General features: G+C 38.9%; 1 protein-coding gene across 5 annotated transcripts in view; it reads right to left on the minus strand.

Moving 5' to 3' along the window:
• Positions 1-22314, minus strand: part of LOC138760457 (tetratricopeptide repeat protein 7A-like) — a 402683-nt gene that overhangs the window by 344993 nt on the left and 35376 nt on the right. For all 5 annotated transcript variants that reach the window (XM_069931051.1, XM_069931050.1, XM_069931054.1 and 2 more), the window contains 2 exons: positions 12699-12829; positions 928-1046 (listed from right to left, as the gene is read on the minus strand). In XM_069931051.1, coding sequence (XP_069787152.1) covers positions 928-1046; positions 12699-12829 — 250 coding nt within the window. The remainder of the gene's footprint in view (positions 1-927; positions 1047-12698; positions 12830-22314) is intronic.

Below are 22314 nucleotides of genomic sequence, written 5' to 3' on the forward strand. Positions count from 1 at the left end.
TTTCCGCTCATCACAGGCTTCCATCCTGACAGACAGTTGTCCACCATGACCCTCTGCTGTCTTCTCCTCCAACCATCTTACTATTTCTCTATTAATCGCTAGTAACTGAACCTTCCTTACTAACCTTTCATGTGGAACCTTATCAAAAGCTTTGCTAAAATCCAGATAGACTACATCAACTGCCCTATCTTCATCCACTTTTCTTGTCACTCCTTCGAAAAACTAAACAAGGTTCCCCTTCACAAACCCATGCTGGGTGCTCCTGATCAATCCCTGCTTATCTAGATGGTCAAACACACCATTGCTAAGAATGCCCTCCATAACTTTCCCTACCACCTACAAAGGTATACGGCCAAGCAACGGATAACTTTGCCATGAGGAACTACGTGACCAATCAACAATTATATTGATTAATCCAAAAGAATAATTATATAAATTGTAAATTCAATTACATAATTATGTTGAAAAATGTATTAATTATGGATGACATAAATTAATTCATATAATGTTAAATCAGGTAGTGTTGAAAGATTAAGAACAGGCATGAAAAAACCTAGAGCAATTAAAAATTGAAAGAATGATATCGTATACAGTATTTATTATTACACACAGTAGTTAATATTCAGTTCTAGATAGTCATATCATTTTCTGCACTGAAGCCTGCATCTGCCCACAAATTAAATTGCTGTTTCATGAGCCACTTCCATATTTTGGCAGGAAATTATGAGGCAATGACTTATGCTTTCATATTTCATAGTGTTATTCATGTGTTCTTGCTCAAAGCAGGCCGAATGTTTGAAAGTGCATTTGTTCAGTTTTATTTTTCTGAAAAAGTTGTAAGAATGGCTCCACAGGAATAGACTGAACAATAGATACGACTTGTTAAAAGAAGGTGGGAGACCATCAATAATTTTCTACGTTGCTTACCTTTTTTTGAAATAGGCCAGATAAGCACATTGTAACGCAGCTTCAAGAAAGTAGGTAAGCTCCATCTCTTGAATTGGAACAATCCCCTTGATGGCTCGAGACTGACTGCTGATCATGGCCTTCAGTAAACAAGTATAAAACATGCAATTAACATAAAAAGAATTGTAAAACTACATAATATTTTTCAGCAGTGGTGGATTGCAGTTTCATCTTCAGCAAATTAACATAATATTTTGTTGTAAAGGAGCCGAATGTTTGCGCTGTCCATGCATTGTGTGTAATACAAGCTTCCAACTCATTAGACCCAGAGAGAAATGACAGACACCAGTGTTTTCCAAAAATTCAAAGAACGAATCTTTTTATTTACAATTAGAGAACTTTTTATACTATTTACAATGCCCTTGGTCCCAAGGGAACTCTTGCAAGCCATCTCACACACATGACCGGATTAGCTGATCGATGGCTCAAGTCCCAAGAACCAGTAACACTCACTTCTGGCATCCTAGCACCTCCCCCTTTGAGCTGGATACTCATATGAATGGAGTCTGAGATCCACTTGGAAGAGCTTCACTGGTCTCCGAACACTTTGAGGCTTCCTTACAGGTTCCAGTGATGTAGAAGGGTATAGGTTTATATCTGTGTGATGGGCGTGATTGGTGATTCAATGGTTTCTAAAGTTCAAATGTGTCCAACAGGGCATCCAGGCTGAGTTGCGCAGGTGTTGTTTCAATGAGGTTGCATTCTGTTGGTCGCAACTGGTTGGCACGTCTGGTCCAACTTGTATATGGTAGTGAATATCTCCAGTTTTTCTTAGGATTCTCCCCAGCTGCCTTACAACTGAATTATCTCTGCATTTCTGCACCAACACACGTTGACCAACGTGAAAAGTGCTTTCTTTGGATCCATGTCGGAGATTTTATTCTTGTTACATATCATAATCCTTTGGTTCAGATTCTGGTCTTTGTGGAAAGATGACATCATATGGCACTCGTATTTTCCTACCAAAGAGGTTTTCAGCAGGTGAAGTGGTACCTTGAGTTCGTGGGTTTGGAGTGATCCTGTAATTTAACAAAAATGTCTGCAGGATCTCCTACACTGGTCTGTCCCCCTTGTCTTTGTTTAGAGCTCCTTTGAACTTATCCACAAACGTTCTGTAGACCATTGGACTGAGGATGATTTGGAGGTGAACGAATATGTGTGATGCCGTATTGCTTGTTAAAAAAAAAATTGAAGCGGGCTGCAGTGAATTGTGTCCCATTGTCTGAAACTAATATTACAGGAGCACCAAAGCAATTGAATATGAACGAGTTCCATGATTGTAGCTGATGCAGTTGGTCGGGCTACTGTGACGATCTCAGGCCATTTGGAGTATGCGTCCACTACAATTAGATAGTACTCCCCATTAATTGGTCCTGCATTGTCAATGTGAAGACTATTCCATGGATCGCTTAGTTGAGGCCAGGAATGTAGATTCGTCTTAACAGGGAATTTCACAGTGAAGGCACATCAGATACATGACCATTTACTTGTTCAATCTAGTCATCCATCAGAAGCCAATAAACATAGCTTCTTACAAGTGCTTTACTTCGATTCGTTCCGGGGAGTCCAATGTGAAACTGTTTGAGGATTATAAATTACAGAGCTTTGGGTATCACGATCCTTTCTGCAAACAAAGGACAGCCATTAGTGACTGCCATTGATTCTCATCTTTTGAAAAATGGCTGGATTTCCATTCATGGGTAAGTTTTTGGCCATCCTGAATGATGATAACGCATTATCTCTTGTAGGAAGTCATCTTTGCTCATTGCTTGTCTGTCTCTTTCTGCAGTAAATTAATAACATCTTTGACTTCAGCCTCTACAGAGAGTTCTGAGACAAGAACATCCTCCAGCTCTTTTTCCTGCTTGTTAATGAGTTGTGACAATGCATCAGTTTGCCTGATGTTTGTAGTTGGAAGGTATTTAATTTTAAAGTCATAACCAAGTAGCATGGTTGCAAACGGTTTGCTGTGCAAATTGGAATTCCCTTCTTTGAAGCAAATACTGCAAGGAGAGGATTGTGATCTGTCAGAAGAGTGAATTGCCATCCATAGAGCATTTTATGGAATTTCTTCACCACAAAAATGATTGCATGAGCTTCCTTTTCAATTTGTCCATAGTGCATTCTGCTGCAAAAGAGCATGCCTTTTGATCCCCATTTGGGAATATGTGAGAAATGACTGCACCCACCCCAGACTGTGGTACATCTGAAGCTGTGCCAATCTCCAAGGTTGGATCATAGTGCGCCAAAAGAAAGTTCAAGTTTAGCATTGACTTAATTCAATTGAACAACTCTTGAGATTTTGACGTCCATTTTCATTTCCATGGTAAGGAGCTTGTTGAGTGGACCACAGAGTTTATGCATCTCAGCAGAAGTGAACTGTAGTGACAGGAATGAACATGCCCACATCTGTGGGTGCAGGCATGCACTTGATAGAGTCAGGGTTTTGAGGATCTGGCCATCGACCATGTTCATCAACGACAAAACCAAGATATTTCACTGACTTCATGAAAAGTGCATTTTTCTGGACATACCCGAAAACTGTAGTCTTTGGCGCAGGACAAAATGCAATCAAGACGATAAAACAATTCTTGAGCATGCTCTCTCATTAACAGGATGTCATCTAGGTACACTGCAACTCCCGGAATATCGTTCAACATTGTGTCTATGATCTGTTGAAAGATACCTGGAACAGTCTTTTCTCCAAATGGTAGACTTGTGTATCTGAACAGTCCACTATGTGTGTTGATAGTTAGCAATTCCTTGGATTCGTCATCAACCTCCACCTGTAGTTAAGCTTCTGCTAGATCGATCTTCACAAAGCTTATGCCAGCATTCAGCTTAGCAAAGAGGTCATTAGGCAATGGCAGTGGGTATTGATGGGTTGGTGTATTCAGACCAGTTGAGAAATCAGGACACAGACGTATGGAGCCAATCAATTTTTTCACCACCATGATAGGTGCATCCCATGATGAGTAGTTGACCTGTTCAATTACTCCTTCATGTAGCAGCCATTCCAATTTTTGCTCCACTTCTTGGAATGCTGCGTATGGGACAGGTTGTTTTGGCTTGAATATCAGTTTCACATTTAGCAGAAGACATTGCAGGTTGTTGCTTTAGCTATACCAGCAACGTTTGTGGGGTATTTTCCAATATGTGCCACTTGCACCTTGTGGCAAATATTGTTGAGTGGCCAGTCCAGAAGGTTCAACCTTTTGATCCAGTCGAGACCCATGAGATTGAGGTTAGGACATTTTACCAAATAACAATCTCAAATTTCTTCTGTGCCGTTTAAGCTGATGGAACAGTGAACTGAACCCAACAACTCCATATTCCCCCAGTAGTGTTCTGTGCCATGTTTCTGGTTAAAGTCACCTCTGGCTGACCAATCAGTTTCCATGTTTTGTTTGATATTTGGGTAATGTCAGACCCTGTATCAATTTGAAGCCTCACTATGGTGCCGTTAATGTGCACTTTCACATAGTTCCTGCATTTGGCACCAGCACCTTGAAAATCTTTGAGATAGGTTTTATTTTTGAGGCTGAAGCAAACTTATCAGGTGTTTTCCACCTTGCAGCTCTATAACATTCTGCTTTATGCCCAAGGTGCTTGTATTTACTGCAGCATTGACATCTGTACGAACATTCACTGCAATTCCAACAGGCGTTGGGCAGTTTGGCTGGGCTGGTCACACTTTTGTTTTATCTAGTGGGGTCTGCTGACAACTGTCTGGACACAAACACTTGAAGATGGATGTGCCACTTCCACCATTCTGCTGTCGTGTTTCAGATTAGTTAAACGTTGGCATTTGGCTGTTAATATTTCAAGAGTCATATCGGACTCCTGCTCAATCTTTGTTAGCAAATGCGTTCTGAAGTTGGCATCTTGGTGCAAGTGCATTCCTGCCTCAAAGACTAGACTGGTCTTCAGACAGCACAGGGAATTTAAAACCCTCACACTGTTGATTCACCATGCTTGTGTATGTCACAAAATCTTCCGTTTCTCTCAGACATTTTGAGGCACTGATACCGAATGTTGAACAGTGATATTTGCTCACCAAATATCTCGACCAACATATTAAGTGTTTTCCTGAAGCTGAGTTCACGGGGAAGTTTGGCAGAATGAGATTTGTGTGGCACTCATGTTCTCGAGTGCCTAATTTCCAGAACAGCAGCCTAATTTTCCATGTATCATTGAACTTGGCAGAGTCAACTGCAAATAAATCTTACTACTTTTTTCAATAATTTTATTTATTATTTTAAAACCACACAATAAAACAATAATTAAAGATTATTTCAAACAATACAAATACACGTGGTATATTAAAAAAGAAAAATATGAAAGCCCTCCCATATACCATCCCTTTCCCCCCCTCTACCTAAGTAATTTTTCTCAAGTGGTATACAACTCTGAACTTCTGCATGCCATCTTTTTATACTCAAATCCATAATCAGACTTCCAAGTTTCTTGCTATTGCTGAAGCAATTTGAACAAACTTCTTCTGATACATATTCAGTTTTAACTTTGGTTCACTATTCTTAATATCGCTCAATAAAAATAACATTGGATCTTGTGGGAATTTAATCCCCATTATTAATTCCAATAATTTACCTATTTCTAACCAAAAAGGTTCAACTTTGGGACACTGCCAAATAGAATGCAAAAATGTACCAATTTCCTGTCCCCATCTAAAATATAAATCCGAAAATTTGATTCAATTAAAAATTTTTTTTATGTGGTATTAAATATAACTGATGAATAGCATTATATTGCACCATTTTATAATCTCACATTTATTGTACTTTTCATATTTTCTCTACATATCCCAAATGAATCTTGTTCATCCATTTGTTTATTCAAATCTACTTCCCATCTTTGTCTTGAATTATGAAGCCCTATTTTTTGGGCTTTCTTTTGCATTAACCTATAGATCATTGAAATAAATTTCTTTATATTTCTAATTCTGTCTCTACTTGTAATAACAGCTCTTGGCCATAACTTTCACCTAAAAATTCATGATAATAACAAAAATCTAGTATTTTCAGGTATTTTGAACTTCTTCATTCTATTAAAAGAAATAAATTTATCTGCTTCAAAAACACCTTCTATCTTCATAATTTCATGACACTGCCAAATCTTAAAAAATTTATTTCCCACAGAACAGAATCAATCTATTCTGAAATAATGGTGTTTTCCAGACAATAATCTTCCTCCCCCAATTTCTTTATCAACCTTATTACTTTTTAATAAGAAATGTATGTATAACTTTTTAAAGCATATGTGAAATTAAATAAATTTTCAAATACATTTTATTCCAAAGCTCAATTAAATGCTTCAATATAGAAATCTCTCTATTCATTGTTAACAACTTTATATTCCATTTATAAATAAAATCTGGTAGGTTTGGTTCCCCTATTTTACAAAATTCTATACATACACAAGCTGGAATTTTATTTAAATCATACATTACATTAACAAAATGCAACTGGACAGCTTTATAATAATTCATAAAATTAGGGAGCTGCAAACCTCCTGAAACATAATTCCAAGTTAATTTATCCAAAGAAACTCCTGACACAAGCATTTAATTATTTTTTTTTAATTTTGAGGAATTGGAATAGCAATCTATTGAAAAAGGTATTCTAGGAAAAATATTCATCTTTACACAATTTATCCTATTAAAGTAATAGGTAACATATGCCATCTTCCTTTATTATTTTTGTTAATAAGAATTAATTTAATATAACTTTCTAATTTAGATTTCATCCAAATACCTAAATATTTAATTTCCATATCTGGTCACTTAAAATCAATTACCTTCTTACAATTTGTATAATCCCATTTTACTAAAGGTATAATTTCACTTTTCTCCCCAGTTAATTTTATAACCAGATACTTCTCCATATTCTTTTAATCTAAATTTAATTTGGTGCAACGAATTAAACAGATCTGTTAAATAAATCAAAATATCATCCACAAACAAATTTACTTTATGTTCATCATGATTCAATTTAATACAGATACACGACCCTTTATCCAGAACCCTTGGGGGACAGTGTGTCCGAATTTCGGATTTTTCCGGATTTCAAAATAAAAGCCAGCTGCCCCAGATTTAAACCCACCCAAATTGTCCTGCCTTATCCACCCCCTTCCAGTCGTGCTGGCATCTCCCTCCCCTTCGCCCATCTGAGTCATGATGCCATTTCTCCCACCCCCCTTGCCTACCCGAGTTGCGCTGCCGTCTCTCTCCCCCCTCGCCCACCTGAGTTGCACTGCCGTCTCTCTCTCTCCTCCCCTGCCTACCCGAGTCATGCTGCCGTCTCTTCCCCCGCCCACCCGTCGCACTGTCATCTCTCTTTCTCCTCCCCCCCACCCATCCGAATTGCGCTGCCATCTCTCTCTCTCTCTCTCTCTCTGCTGTACCAGCAACAGAAAATAAATGCTGTTTTTTGGAGCTTTCCGGATTTTAGATGTCCAGATAAAGGATTGTGTACCTGTAAACTTTATTTTAAAATTCTAACTTATTAATTCAGCAAAGGGTTCAATTGCTAAAAGAAATAAAGCAGGTGACAGTGGGTAAAAATAAAGCAGGTGACCGTTGTCTACTTGATCTAGTCAATTGAAAAGTTGTTGAAATTTGATCATTATTCACTACTTTCCCAGTAGGGTTCTTGTACCTTATTTTAATCCAATCAATAAATGTTGACCCTAATCCAAATTTCTCTAAGACTTTAAAAAGAAAATCCCATTCTAATCTATCAAATGCTTTTTCTGCATCTCAAGGCACAGCAACACTCAAATCACCCCTTTTTGAACTAAATGTATTCAGCTAATCAACTCTGCCACATTATCTACAGATTTTCTATTTTTAATAAATTCAGTTTGATCCATATGTATTAACTTCAGCAGATATTTTATCAATCTATTTGCTAATACTCTAGCTAACATTTTATAATCATCATTTAATAATAAAATTGGTCTATATGAAGCTGGTTTCAATAAATCTCTGTATTTCTTGAGTATTACTGTAATAATTGCTGTTAAAAAAGAAACCGGGAAAGAATGGAGGTTTCAAAAAATCCTTAATTTTTTTATAAAACTCTATAGGAAACCCATATTCCCCCGGTGACTTACTATTTTGTAATGAACTCATTACTACAATTACCTCCTTCGCTGTAAAAGGAGAATTCATATCTTTTTGCTTTTGAGCATTCAAGCTAGATAAATCTATTTGAAATAAAAATTTCTTTATCTTATTTTCAACTTGATATAATTGAGATTCTGATATAATTGAGAATTAAATTCTTTAAAAGAATCATTTATTTCTTGTGGTTTATATATAATCGTTTCAGAATATTTTTTAACTGCATTAATTGTTCTGGATGTCTGTTCTGCTTTTAATTGCCAGGCCAAAACTTTGTGGGCCCTCTCTCCCAATTCATAATATTTCAGTTTTGTTTTTTGAATTAATCTTTCAGTTCTATATGTCTGAATAGTATTAAATGAAAGTTTTTTGTTTATTAATTGTCTTTTCTTCAGAAAAGTTCTTTTGCAACTCTTTTTCCAATTCTCCTATATCTTGTACTAACTGATTAATCTCTTAAATCTTTCTTAATTGCAGCTGAATAACTAATAATCTGTTCCTTTAAATAAGCTTTAAGTGCTTCCCATATAACAAATTTATTCTCTACTGAATTAGAATTTATATCCAAAAAATATTGAAATTATTTTCTTATAAAACACAAAAGTTCATTCTTTTTAACAACATAGTATCTATATGGTGAAGGTTCTTTATCAGGCATTGTACAAACCATTAAAAGTGGAGAAAGTTCTGATAAAATTCTTGATTTATATTCTTCCCTGTAACTGAAGAAATTAGAAAAAAATCTATTCTTAAATAAAAATCATGTCTATGGGAATAAAAAATAATCTCTCTCTTTAGGATTTAACCTACGCCAAATATTTATTTCATTCAATTCCTTCATTAAACTCCATGTAATTTTAGCCATACTTTTTAAACCAAGTTTCAAATGTGCTTGACTCTGGGTCAAATGAGAACTTAGTGATAAAGTTCATCTGCCAAATTTGAATTAATTTCAGGCTCATCTTCTACAATGGCTGGAGTCCCAAAGGACATTTTGTATACCAACTGGTCAATTAGCCTCATTTGTACTTCTTCAAATTTCTTCTGCCACTGCTTGAGCACAGCCTGTAGCTGTTCCATTGTGACTGACATTGTTACCTTGTTGCCAAAATGCTGTAAATGTGCCAAATATTTGTGCTGTGCACGCTTTATATGGAATACAAGCTTCCACCTTGTTAGACCCAGAAATGACAGATACCAGTGTTTTCCCAAATCCAAAGAACAAACCCTTTTATTTGCAATTAGAAAACTATTTATAGTATTTACAATGGCCTTGGTCTCGAGGGAACTCTCGTGAGCCATCTCACACACGAGATTAGATTAGTTGATTGACGGCTCAAGTTCCAAGAAACAGTAACACCCACACCTGGCAACTGTGGGGTTACTCTGTTTATGGCATCCTAGCATTTTTCTTGAGCAAGACTTTGGGGGGAGGGCATAGAATCGAGGTAAGGGGGATGGTGAAAATCTACACTACTAACAAGCTAATACGAAGTCCCAAGTATATCATTCCTATTCACCTATTGCTATGCTCACAAGGCCTCCTGGCTAAGAAATATCAGAATCAGAATTTATTCTCCTGAACATGTCACGAAATTTGCTGTTTTGTGGCAGCATTTCAGTGTAAACATTCATATAAACCACTTTAAAAAATAAATAAAAATAGTGCAAGAAAATGTCAAATTAAAAGTAGGTATTGCTGAGTGCTCATCTTCAGGCTTCTGTACCATTTTCCCTGAAAGTAGCAGAGTGAAGAGGGCATGACATGGATGGTGGTGTCCTTGAGGATAGAAGCTGCTTTCTTAAGACACTGCCTCTTATAGATGTCCTCGATGGGGTGAATACTGGGGCCTGTCATGTCGCAGGCCGAGTTAACAACCCTTTGACTGAAGTTTTTTCTTGACCTGAGCATTGGAACCTCTGTACCAAATAGTGATGCAACCAGCCAGAAGGTTCTCCATAGTTCACCTGTAGTTTTCGAGAGACTTAGGTGACATACCAAATCTCCTCAAATTCCTCACAAAGTATAGTTGCTAGCGAGCTTTCCTTGTGATTGCATTGACGTGGAGGCACAAGGACATATCCTCGGGAATGTTGACACCCAGGAGATGGTTTTCGGGGACTGCAGAAGAATTTGGACTGCTTAAATGAGTGGGCTGAAAGATGGCAGATGAAGTTTAATATCAATAAGTGTGAGGTGCTTCATTTTGGGGAAAATAATCAAAACAGAACATATGCAGTGAAGGGGAGGGCATTGAGGAATGCAGAGGAACAGAAGGATCTTGGAATAATGGTTCATCATTGTTTGAAAATGGATTCTCATGGAGATAGGGTAGTAAAGAAGGCTTTTGGTATGCTGGCCTTTATAAATCAAAGCACAGAATATAGGAGCTGGGAGGTGATATTGAAACTGTTGAAGGCATTGGTGAGGCAAAGTTTGGAATATTGTGTGCAGTTCTGGTCTCCAAATTATAGGAAGGATATCAATAAGGTGGAGAAGGTGCAGAGGAGATTTACTAAAATGTTACCTGGATTGCAGTATCTAGAATACAAAGAAAGATTGAGTAGACTGGGTCTTTATCCATTGGAGCGTAGAAGGTTGAGGGGGGATTTGATAGAGGCATTTAAAATTATGAAGGAGATAGACAGAGAAGATGTGAATAGGCTCTTCCTCTTGAGGGTAGGTAAGATTCGAACAAGGGGTCATAAGTTAAGGATTAGGCAGCAAAAGTTTAGAAGTAATATGAGGGGAAACTTCTTCACTCAGAAAGTGGTGGCTGAGTGGAATGATTCCAGAAGAGGTGGTTGCCACAGAGTCAATTTTGTAATTTAAGGGAAGGTTGGATGAGTGCAGAATAGGAGAGGATTGGAGGGTTATGGACAGGGAGCGGGTAGGTGGAACTAGTGGAGATCTCTTAAATCGGTGCAGTCTAGAGGGGTCGAGATGGTCTGTTTCCGTACTGTAATTGTTAAAGGTTATATGGATATATGTGCCATTTCTTTTCCCATTCTTCTAAACTGTCCAAGTCTCCCCGCAACCTTTCGGTTTCTTCAACACTTCCTGCTCCTCCACCTATCTTGGTGCCATCTGTAAACTTAGCCACAAAACCATTTAATCCATAATCTAAATCATATACATTGTAAAATGAAGCAGCCCCAACATCGACCCCTGCAGAACACTACTAGTAGCCAGCAACCAACCAGAACAGGATTCCTTTATTCCCATCCTTTACTTCCTGCCTAACAGTTAATGCTTCACCCAATCTAATATCTTTCCTGCAATTCCATGGGTTCTCGTCTTATTAAGCAGCCTCTTATGTGGAACCTTATCAAAAGCCCTTTGAAAATCCAAATGCACAACATCTACAGCCTCTCCCTTACTTCAAAATATTCCAATAGGTTAATCAGGCAGTTTTGTCCCTTCATGAAAACATGCTGTCATGCACCTTGAGGATCGACTCCAATAACTTTCCAACTATCGACGTCAGACCAATACATTTGTAACCTATAATCATCTCCTTGATTTTGCTAACATTGAGTGCAAGGTTGTTGGAGTGACACCACTCAACTAGCTGAGTCAATCCTTGCAATTTAATTTTGCTTACAAATCTCATCTGGCACCATGTCAAAGGCCTTCTGAAAGTCCAAAAAAAAAATCAACTGGTTTGTCCTTAATTACTAGCTACAATTTCAAATAGCTAGCCTTATTATTTAACTCAACACCTTTCTTTTTGCTTCCTTAATAATAGGTTCCAGCACATCCCATACCAGTGAGGTTAACTTGTCTACCGATTCCTATTTTCTTTTGCAAAACAATACAAGGTGTTGGTCCACTGCAACAGCAACGACCACCCAGTGACAAACCACTTCAATTCCAAAATTCACTGCCAATTGGAGATGTCTGTCTGTGGCCTCGTGCATTGCCAGGTTATGGCCACTAATAAATTGGAGGAATAACACATTACATTTCACCTTGGCATTCTCCTATCAAATGACATCAACAATGATTTCTCCAATTTCCGATAGTCCGCTTCCCAGTCTCTTCCCCCATCTGCCCAATTTTCAAAGTTCAATGGTCAGGTTCATTGTCAGACTATATGCATGATATCACATACAACCCTGGGAATCTTTTTCCTATGGGCCACTTATTGGTAGTGCAAAAAAACTGTACTCAAGAAGATACATATACCTGTAAACAAAGAAAATAAATGTAAACAAACTGCCATACAGAAAGAGGGGGAAAAAAAATCAATGAAGTGCAAAAACAAGAGTCCTTAAATGAGTCTGTGTTTGTTGTTGAGGAGTCCCATGGTGGAGGGGTAATAGCTTTCTTGAACCTGGGGTGAGAGTCTTGTGAAGTGCTCAGACCCTAAAGCACTACTATCTTTTCCTTTCCATGGATGATGTGTGACTTACTGAAACATGCAGATCACCAGCCTTAAGCTGAATTCAAACCCAAATCCAAATGGATGAAAAATTGCAAGCTGTTGACTCCCCAGTCGCTTAGTCTCTTGTTTTTTTTTCTTGTCCTCACTTACTTACACATTTCACTAGCACCAAAAAGAAAATCAAAAAATATTTTCCTTACCCGCTCGCCTTCTTGTAAATAGACCAGAGCAATATCACCAGCTTTCTCAAAGCAGGACATTGTTTCCTCCTCTCGTTCAAACAAACGAACCCTTGAGGTAACAGATGAAGCCTGATATTCAAGAGACAATCCTGAGGAATTAAATAGTCTATTAATAGATTTCTCTGGCTGAAGATTTCACATTTTTTTAATGTGTGACCCATGGATGACAAAAATTAGGTGGGAGTACAAAATGCTTAAATATTGAGATCAACATTGAAGCAAGGTTAGCGTAGTGGTTTGCGCAATGCTGTTACAGCGCCAGTGACCGGGACAGGGGTTGGAATCCCACGCTGTCCGTAAGGAGTTTGTATGTTCTCCTTGTTTCTACGTGGGTTTCCTTCAGGTGCCCTGGTTTCCTCCGACCCTTCAAATATGTACCAGGGTTGTAGGCCAATCAGGTGTAATTGGGCAGCATGGGCTCATGGGCCGAAAGGGCCTGTTACCATGCTGTATGTCTATTTTAAAAATCACATTTTTAAAAATTAAATAAAGTGTAAGTTCAATTACATAAAATGTGGAGTCCATTATCCAGTGGTTGCACTATATAGTTTAAAAACTATACATCAGAGAGTAATGTTAAGGAAAAGTAATCACCAATAGCAGTAAAAAAGTACTTGGAAATCTGAAAAATAAAGAGAAAATGCTGGAAACACTCAAAAAAAACCTATGAGAAGAAAATCAGAGTTAATTTTACAGGTTGATGGAGTGCTTTTGACCAGAAACATTTACTCTGTTTCTCTTACCAAAAGTTGGTTGTTTTTTTCCAGCATTTTCCAATTACTATGTCTCAGTTTTACTTCAGCTATGTTAATGACATATCTTAGTCAGCAAAATTGGATTTCATATTCAGCTAGTCAACTGAAGGTTTTAAATAACTTATACATTAATAAGAACTCTATAAGTCTAAACTGTTTCCTTTTGGTTCAAAATTGTTGCCGCTCCTAAGAGTTCAGTAACTTCAGTGGAAAATGATTCAGAGCAAGGATATGATAAGAGAATACAATGTCTGAACAGCCAACATACATTTCCCAGTCTCACACATGAAATGTTTTTGTACAAGATACAGGAGGAAAGCTGGCGTGTCTGGAATCCTATCTCAGTCGGAGCAAAGACCCAGAGAAAAGATTGAAGAAAGCTGACTATAAATGAAAAACTATATTTATACTAGTGTTGCCACTTTTAATTTTAGGATAAATAGGTGTTTCTCTGGTTGGCAATCAATGATGAGAAGAATGCCACAGGGGTTAGTGCTAAGCCTTTAAATGATTACAATAGATATTCATGACAGAGCCTCCAGAGAGATATACAAATACAGGTCGAGTACCCCATATCCAAAATTCCAATAACCAAAAAAATCCAAAATCCGAACTCTTTTTTTTGAAGTGGAAAAAATCCAACACCTGACTTGCCCATTTATTGGCGCTCTGTAGCCAACAGTTTGACTCAAAAATAACAGTTAAAAAAAAAATAAAAATCTTTGCTTCTGGCTGGGAAGATGCCAAACAGAGGTGGGTCCAAGTCTACAGCATTGGCTGCAACTGGAATCGGCGATGGCGACTCCATTCTCAATATTGGGTGCGGTGCCATCCGCATCAAATAAGTCACCTTGGGTTCCCGGCTGGAGTGGGGATTGTAGATGGGCACTGTAGCCAGAAGCAAAAGACAAAAACCATTGTTAATGAGGCAAATGACACTGGAGGAAACATTTGAAAAAAACCATCAGGGAGAATTTATAGTGTATGGTGCTGCATTTATCTTCTTTTGTAAGCAGAGATCAAGTTTTTTGTTGGTAAGTACTAAACATTATCTCATGTGAATTCTCTACTTGTGGCATCATGTCGGTGCTCAAAAAGCCTGCCGATGTTTGTTGTTGTTGTTTAACCCCTGATACAAATATTCTACTGATGGTTCTATTCTGCTTGGTTCATTGTTCCAAAAATCAAAAAAAAAATGTTTGGTCCCAAGAGTTTTGGATATGGGTTATTGTACCTGTAGTTTAAGTGAGTAGCAAAAGACCTGCCAGATGGAGTATTTGTAAATACTTGTAAATGTGAGATCGTCTACTGTGGAAGGAAAGTAATAGATCAGATGATTATTTAAATGGTGAAAGATTGCAGCATGCTATTGCATAGAGGGGCTTGGGAATGCTTGAGCATGAATTTCAAAATGTTGATTTGTCTTCCAGGTAATCAGAAAGGCAAGAGGGATTGAATTTAAAACCAGGGAGGTTCTGCTGCAACTGTACCCAGGGTAGTGGTGAGGTCAGACTTGGTCTCCTTACTTGAGAAAAGATCTTCTCTTCTAAATGTATTATTTAATTGGATGCTGAGAAAGCCTTTGATAGAGTGGAATGGAATTATTTATTTAATATAATAGAGAAATTTAACTTTGGTTCTAAATTTATTAATTGGATTCAATTAATATATTTATCTCCTTTGCTTCTATTTTTACCAATCCAAATCATTTAACTTTCACCATAGAACTAGACAAGTCTGCCCTTTAAGACCATTATTATTTAATCTGGCATTAAAATATTAGCAGTGGCCTTTCAGCAATCCAATTATATCTTTGGAATTATAGAAGGTGAAAATGCTCATAAGCTCTTGCTTTATGCGGATAACATTTTATTATACATATCTGACTCTGATTGTTCATTCCAGCTATTTTATTCCTCCTTTGTCAATTTGGTCAATTCTTTGGATATAAATCAAATCTCAAGAAAAGAGAGATGTTTGTTTTGAACTCTTCCAACTCACCAGACCTTAGTGTTCCTTTTAAAATTACTAAAAATCAGTTTAATTATTTAGGTGTTACTGTTACTAAGAAGTTCAATAATTTGTTTAAGGAGAACCTTCTCACCTTAATGAACCATGTCAAGAAGTCCTTTGCTCAAAGTTCTCCTCTCTCAATGTCCTTAATTGAATGCATTAATATCATTAAGATGAATATCCTACCTAATTTCCCACATATATTTCAAGCTGTACCTGTATTTGTTCCCAAAACCCTTTTTTTTTTAAATTCACTTGATTCAATTATCTCTTTTTTAATAGATGTTTGTATTGTAAGGGTTATGGAGTCAAGGCAGGCCAATGGATTTAGGGCCAGATCAACTATGATCTTATTAACTGGCAAAGCAGGCTTGATGGGACAGATGCTCTTAAGAGCTATTGTATTTCAAGAGGGTTTCGTGACAAGCACAATTCCCAATATAGAAAAAGTACCCAATAATGCAAAAATAACTTTTTATTCATGATTAATCTGTACATCTTCCCAAGAAATGCCATTGTATAACATGATAATTAAAAAAATGAACTTCATTTCCAAACACAAGTACAATACTGCTTCATTAAATTACTTCTTCATACTTCTCACCTCCACAAAGACGCCTAATTCAGCTTCATTCTTAGTAGGCACTTAAACATCAACAGCAAAGACACATCTGATTCCAATGTAATTGAATATATCCATGCACTGGTCGACAGACATTGGAATCTGACTTTTATTAATCACTATTGCAATAACATACTTTATGAATCAAATAATTTCAGAATCATGTTTCAGCAGGTTTGTTTTTTCCCAAGTTGTGATAAAAGGATCAGCTTCAACAAAGATTGTTTTTGCTACTTCAATGAACTTAACAACAAACAATGAAAATTGCATTGATTTTCTTAAATAAATTCAGCCTGTGTGAAACAGCAAGTTTTTTTTTTAAAATGGCAAATTTCACTTGGTATTTTAAAATCTAGGTTTCAGATTTTCAGTGCACTGGATCAATATCTGTTGTGTCTAAGAGTTCTGACTGTCCATGTTGTGAAGCATTCACTCTTTAAACAGAATGCAATTAATCTTGCAAAAATCATGGGAAAACTTACTTTACAATCACATAAACTTGGCTTACTCTAGAAAATGCAGAACATTACGTTCAATGGGATTCATTGAAGAAGAGGGATATCAGACCACTTATTTATTGAATGGAGAGCAATCACAGTTCAGTTTTAAGAGAAGCTCTCTGAAAGAGCTACCAGAAATGGAGAACTATTCTTCAAAGCCATAGATGGCACAGTTTAAAAACAGAACTGTTGACAATCCCCATCTCTCTTTAGAAACCATCAACTGGAATGATCAGATGACTCTGATAACATTTTCAAACTGGAACATTAAATTTGGCTGCAAACATAGCACATTGATTATGGGAAATGCTTCCAGGTATAAACAACAATTGCCCTTCATTTCAAAATGTGATTTTTCAACTTCAGTCTGCTTGCCTTCATCACAGGAGCAGGGAGGTAATGTTGGAATTGTACAAGATATTTCTGAGAAAACAACTGGAGTATTGTGCAGATTTGGTCATCCAGCTAGGAAAGATATTAAGCTGGAAGAAATGCATAAAAGGACTGGTACACTAGACAGCTGAGACTTTTTTTCCAGGATTACATGAGGCTTTGTTTGGGGGGGGAGCTAATAATGCTTCATACAACCAAGAAAACAATAGATAAGGAAAATAGAGCCTTTATCTGAGTTTAGGTGAGTGAAATCTTCTTCACAAAGAGGGAGATAGGTATATAGAACAAGTTCCCAGAGGAAGTGGTGCAAGTATAAACAATTGTTACATTCAAGTCATGAGACAGAAAAGTTTTGAGGGATATCGGTCAATTGCAGACAAATTAGACGAGCTTGGTCAACATGGACATATGGGCTGAATGGTCTACCTCTGTGCTGTAGAGCTTTATACCTATCACAACAGGTTTGTCAATCATTTGATTAAAGCACAGGAACCTGCCACTGTTCATTTATAATCAAAGGTTTGAATATAAATGAACAGTGGCAGGTGCATTAACCAATAGAGACAAAAAAGACAGCAGATGCTGCAACCAGAAGCAAAATCAAACTGCTTGGAGATACTCAGTGGGCCGTGCAGCATCAGTGGGGGCCGGGGGGTGGGGTGGGCAGGGAAAGGAACTTTTGACATTTCAGGACAAAACCCTTCAAGTGCTTGCATTCTGCAATTAGTGGCACTTTGCACAAGCTCACAGAAATCTACATGGATTTTTGCGCTCCAGTGGAAAATTACATCGCTGACCTGGAATGCTATTCAAATAATTTATCATATTATGGAGTTCCAGTAAAACTAATATTTAAGTGAAGTTTATCCTAATTACGTCAAGAGGGAAAAAAGCCATCAAAAGAATGAGAAATTAATTAACAAAAAGAAAACTGCTCAACACACAAAGAAAGTGAAAAGTTCCCATGAACTCTGCAGTTTCTCAAATGATGATAAAGCAAGCGGCATGGTTGGGGTAGCGATCAGCACAATGCCTTTACAGCACAAGCAATTGGGACCAGAGTTCTAATCCCACACTGACATAAGGAGTTTGCATGTTCTCCCCATAACTGCCTGGGTTTTCTCCAGGGGGTCTGGTTTCCTCCCACTGTTCAAAACGTACCAGAGTGTAGGTCAATGGATGTAAATCGGGCAGCTTGGACTTGTGGGCTGAAATGGCCTTGTATCGTGCTGTATGTCTAAATGTAATCGAAACCATAATGTTGGCTGATGCACATTTTATCACAGGAATAACATGACCTGCTTTCTCATAAGCAGCTGCATGTTGCATGGTTTCTGCTTTGACATTTTACACAAGATAATTATCTACATTAAAAATGTGCATGATAATATAGTTTTCACGATTAGTGCATTTACATATGATGTAAAATTTGGTGATGTAAGAGACAGCGAGGCAGGAAATCAAGGTTTACAACAGGATCAGGCTCACTTGGGGAGGTGCACCAATGAATGATAAAGAGAATTCAAGTCTGACAAGTGTAAAGCATTAAACATTGGTCAGTCAAATCAGGATGAGACTTGGACAGTAATGGTAGAGCTCTGGAGAGTGCTATTAAAGAAAGAGATTGAAGATTGTGGATGCCTAGTTCCCAAGAGTGCTGGCTGAGGCGGGCAGGGTGATAAAGACTGTGCTTGGTGGCACTTCCTTTCTTTGGGCAGGGTATTTAATACAGAAGTTAGGACATCATGACAGTGCCCCACAAGCCATTGGTGCAGCCACATTTGGAGCACTGTGTGCAGTTCTGGTCATCCAGCCACCAGGAAAGATGTTACTTTGGAATGGGTGCAAAAGAGATTCACTTGGATGTCAACAGGACTTGAAAGCTTGGAGTTGAAGTGAATTGATAGGTTGGCTCTTCATTCTAATGAAGCAGAGAGGCTGAGTATCCTAGTGGGAGGCAGATAAAATCATGAGGGGGCTTGGATAAAATGAATGCTCAGTCTTTTTACTAGGGTTGATGATTCTGTAATTAAGGTGAGAGGGGAAAGATTTAAGAGGGACCCGAGAGTAAACTCAGAGGATGGATAATATCGAAATGAGTTGCCAGCGGAAAATGTAGAAGTGGGTAATGTAACAGCATTCAAGAAAATTGTACAGGTGTATGAATAGGAAGAGTCTAGATGATATGGATCAAATTCCAGAATGTCAAATTGTTCAGCATGGACAAGTTGGGATGAAGGGCCCATTCTGTACTGCCTGGGTCCATAACCCAGAAGTTCTATTGCACCCAAATCACGATGTTACTCCTGAACTCTGCACCAGTATTTTGGGTGATCTTCGTGTGGAACCAGGAGAGGTCCTTAATAAACATTTCTCATTTGTATTCTCCACAGAGAAGTGAATTCAAGGAGGGGTATGTGGATAATCTGGACCAGATCAGCATTAAGAAGGTGGTGGTGTTGGATTTAATGGAATACACAAGCGTCAAAGGTCACGTGATGTGGGGAGAGTAGGAGGAGGTAGAATCCTGGAACTCCCAGAATTATAAAATAAACTGTGAAAAAAGTTCTGAAGAATAGCCAAAAATACCTGCAAGTGGCGTGAGAAGACGTTTGGAGCAGAATAATGTCAAAAAATAATCAACTCACAAATAAGAACACCAAGGAAACAGCAGTGAAGCTGGTGGCTCAGCTCGAGGTGCCTCATGGTGGGGAAATTGGTGGGGCTATCTCAAAGCCTGCCAAAGAAGTCGACACTCAAATTGAACAGCCCACCCAGCAAGAGAAACGGGACCTAGGAGGAGACGCCACCCCCAGACCGGCAGACGGCAGCTGAGAGCCCTGTGGAGTGCCTTGGGGAGAGGGAGTGTTTCAGGAGCCCCCCCTCACACAACGAGAGCCCCAGATTGGGCGCCTTCACGTTGATGACAATGAATGTGGGGTGATCACAGGGCGGAGAGGCCAGGGAGCGCAGGAAAGGAGCCAAGCCGGGTGGTAAAGAAGTCAGGAAGGACCGGCGATGGTTCGGGCGTAGCTGGCATCAGGTTGGATAATGCAACATCCCAGCGGTGGATCCAGTGTCGGGTCGGGTGAGTCGGCAAGCCCTACCAGCGAGAGCAACAAGGGCGAGGGTAGCAATGGTGATACAGGCAGCAACTAGGGCAGTGGAAGAAAACTTCACAAGGCCACAAGACCCAGGAAAAAACCACTAGTGAGGCAAAACAAGCAGGAGGGTTCAGAGTCCTCCCTGTGGGGCGTGATGAATGCATTGGGCCTCATGGAGGACTAAATGTTCCAGACAGTGGACATAAGAGCCCTGGACATGGGGGGAAACTAGATAGAATGCAGGGTGCCCTCTCAGGCCTAATGGGGAAAATATCAGAGGTAGAGGAAAGAATGGGGGCAAGTGAAGACAAGATACACAGTACGGAAGATAAACTGGACACATTGATGAAGGAAAGAGAGCGTACATGGGGAAAATGAGATGCTCTTGAAAATTTGAGTAGGAGAAATAATAAAAATAGTGGGGTTAAAAGAGGACACGGTGGGTGGGGGGGGGGGGGGAGAACCCTGTGAGCTTTTTTAAAAGTTGGACCCCCAAAGTATTGGGTAAAGATATACTAGAGGAAGAGGTGGAAATAGAGAGGGCACATGGGTCCCTCCCCCTGAAGCCAGGTCCCAGGCAGAAGCCATGTTCTGATCTGGTGAAGCTATTGTGCTACCAGGACAAAGAGAAAATATTGGGAGCAACTGCAGCTGAACACAAGGAGGGGATTCCCGATGGAAATAGAGGGGTACAAGGTTTTCTTCTACCCTGACATCAGTGCAGCCCTCCTGAAGTCCAGGAAGGAGCCTGAGCCAGCCAAAAGGCAGATAAAGCAGAAAGGATAAGAGTGCATGCTGAGATACCCGGACACTCTGAAAATTGTACTGCCGGGGAGGGTGGGGGGGAGAAAGTTTTTAATAGACCCAGGAAAGGCATGGCAATATGCCAAGGATTTGCCTATCCTTGGTGGGGGGGGGGGGGGGGGAAATAAAGAAAAGTAAAAGCCAAAATGGGGTTGACCCATGACAATGTAAATACCTGCTGTGAACTGTAAAGTATTTTGGCATGAATAAGTATACTTATTGAGCTTATGGTAAATAGAAATGAAGTGATAAGAGAAAACATTCTGGGAGTCCAAGAGAAATGGGTGAAGGGTAAAAGGAGTGCCAAATGCACAGATAGTTATAATGAGGGGGACGGTGATGAGTTAGAGGACATAATCAGCGGGGGGGGGGGGGGAGGGGGTGTAAGGTGGGATGAGAATTTGGATGGGGGATCTGTTTGGGGTTGATTAACTGTTTTATCATAGTTTTTGTTTGTATTTTTATTTCTCCTTGGTTAATTATTTGAGTCCTCGTCTTCCCCCCCCCCACCCCCACCCCCAAAGGTATGGCAGTCAGGAGTAGACGGCCGAAGGCAAAGGGTTGGTTGGGGGGACCTAGAGCGGTAGATGTACAGAGGAAATACAGCTCTAACAATCCCTGAGGCAATGGTTAAGAGCATAAAGTTTGTTCGTCTTAATGGTTTAAATGGGTGAGTCAGCAGAAAAGGTGTCTTGGCACATGTTAAGAAAATGGGAGCACACTTCAAGAAACTCACCTAAAAGAACTAGAGCATCAAAAGTTAAAAAGTGGATGGATGGGCTAAGTATTACCCTCCTCATTTGATACAAAGGCAAAAGGGGAGGGGGGGGTAGCAATTCTGTTAGGTAAAAGGGTTCCGTTGATAGAGCAGGGTGTGACCGCAGACAAAACAGGTAAATTTATAATACTGCACTGTCAAATATACTCGGAATCCTGGACCTTATTAAATGTATACGCCCCCAATATAGATGATGAAAAATTTATGCAGGATATTTTCCTGACATTGGCAGAGGGGAGGGAGAACATTCTAATTGGGGGAAGATTTTAATTTCTGTATGGATCCTGTTTTAGATAAGTCACAAAGAAAATAGCGAAAACAAAAGTGGTATGAAGGAGGTGTCAATGTAATGGGCCACACTATGGGCCGCTGTCAAGGAATTGAATTTAGGAGAGAGCACACCAGGAAATTCATTGAGCAGGATGGCATAGGTGTCAGTGCGTGAAACATACACCCCAAATTGGGAGACTCGTCGTTTGCTGCTTGTTAGAGGGTACGTTTTGAAAGAAGTGACGTTGACAGCTTCTTTCAGTTAACTTCAACTAGCAGGTTGTGAGCCCAGAGGAAATCTGCACCCAAGATTGGCTGTGCATCGGAAGCCAAAA

Source organism: Narcine bancroftii, chromosome 4 (genome assembly GCF_036971445.1).
Source record: "Narcine bancroftii isolate sNarBan1 chromosome 4, sNarBan1.hap1, whole genome shotgun sequence".
NCBI classification, from domain to species: Eukaryota; Metazoa; Chordata; class Chondrichthyes; order Torpediniformes; family Narcinidae; genus Narcine; species Narcine bancroftii.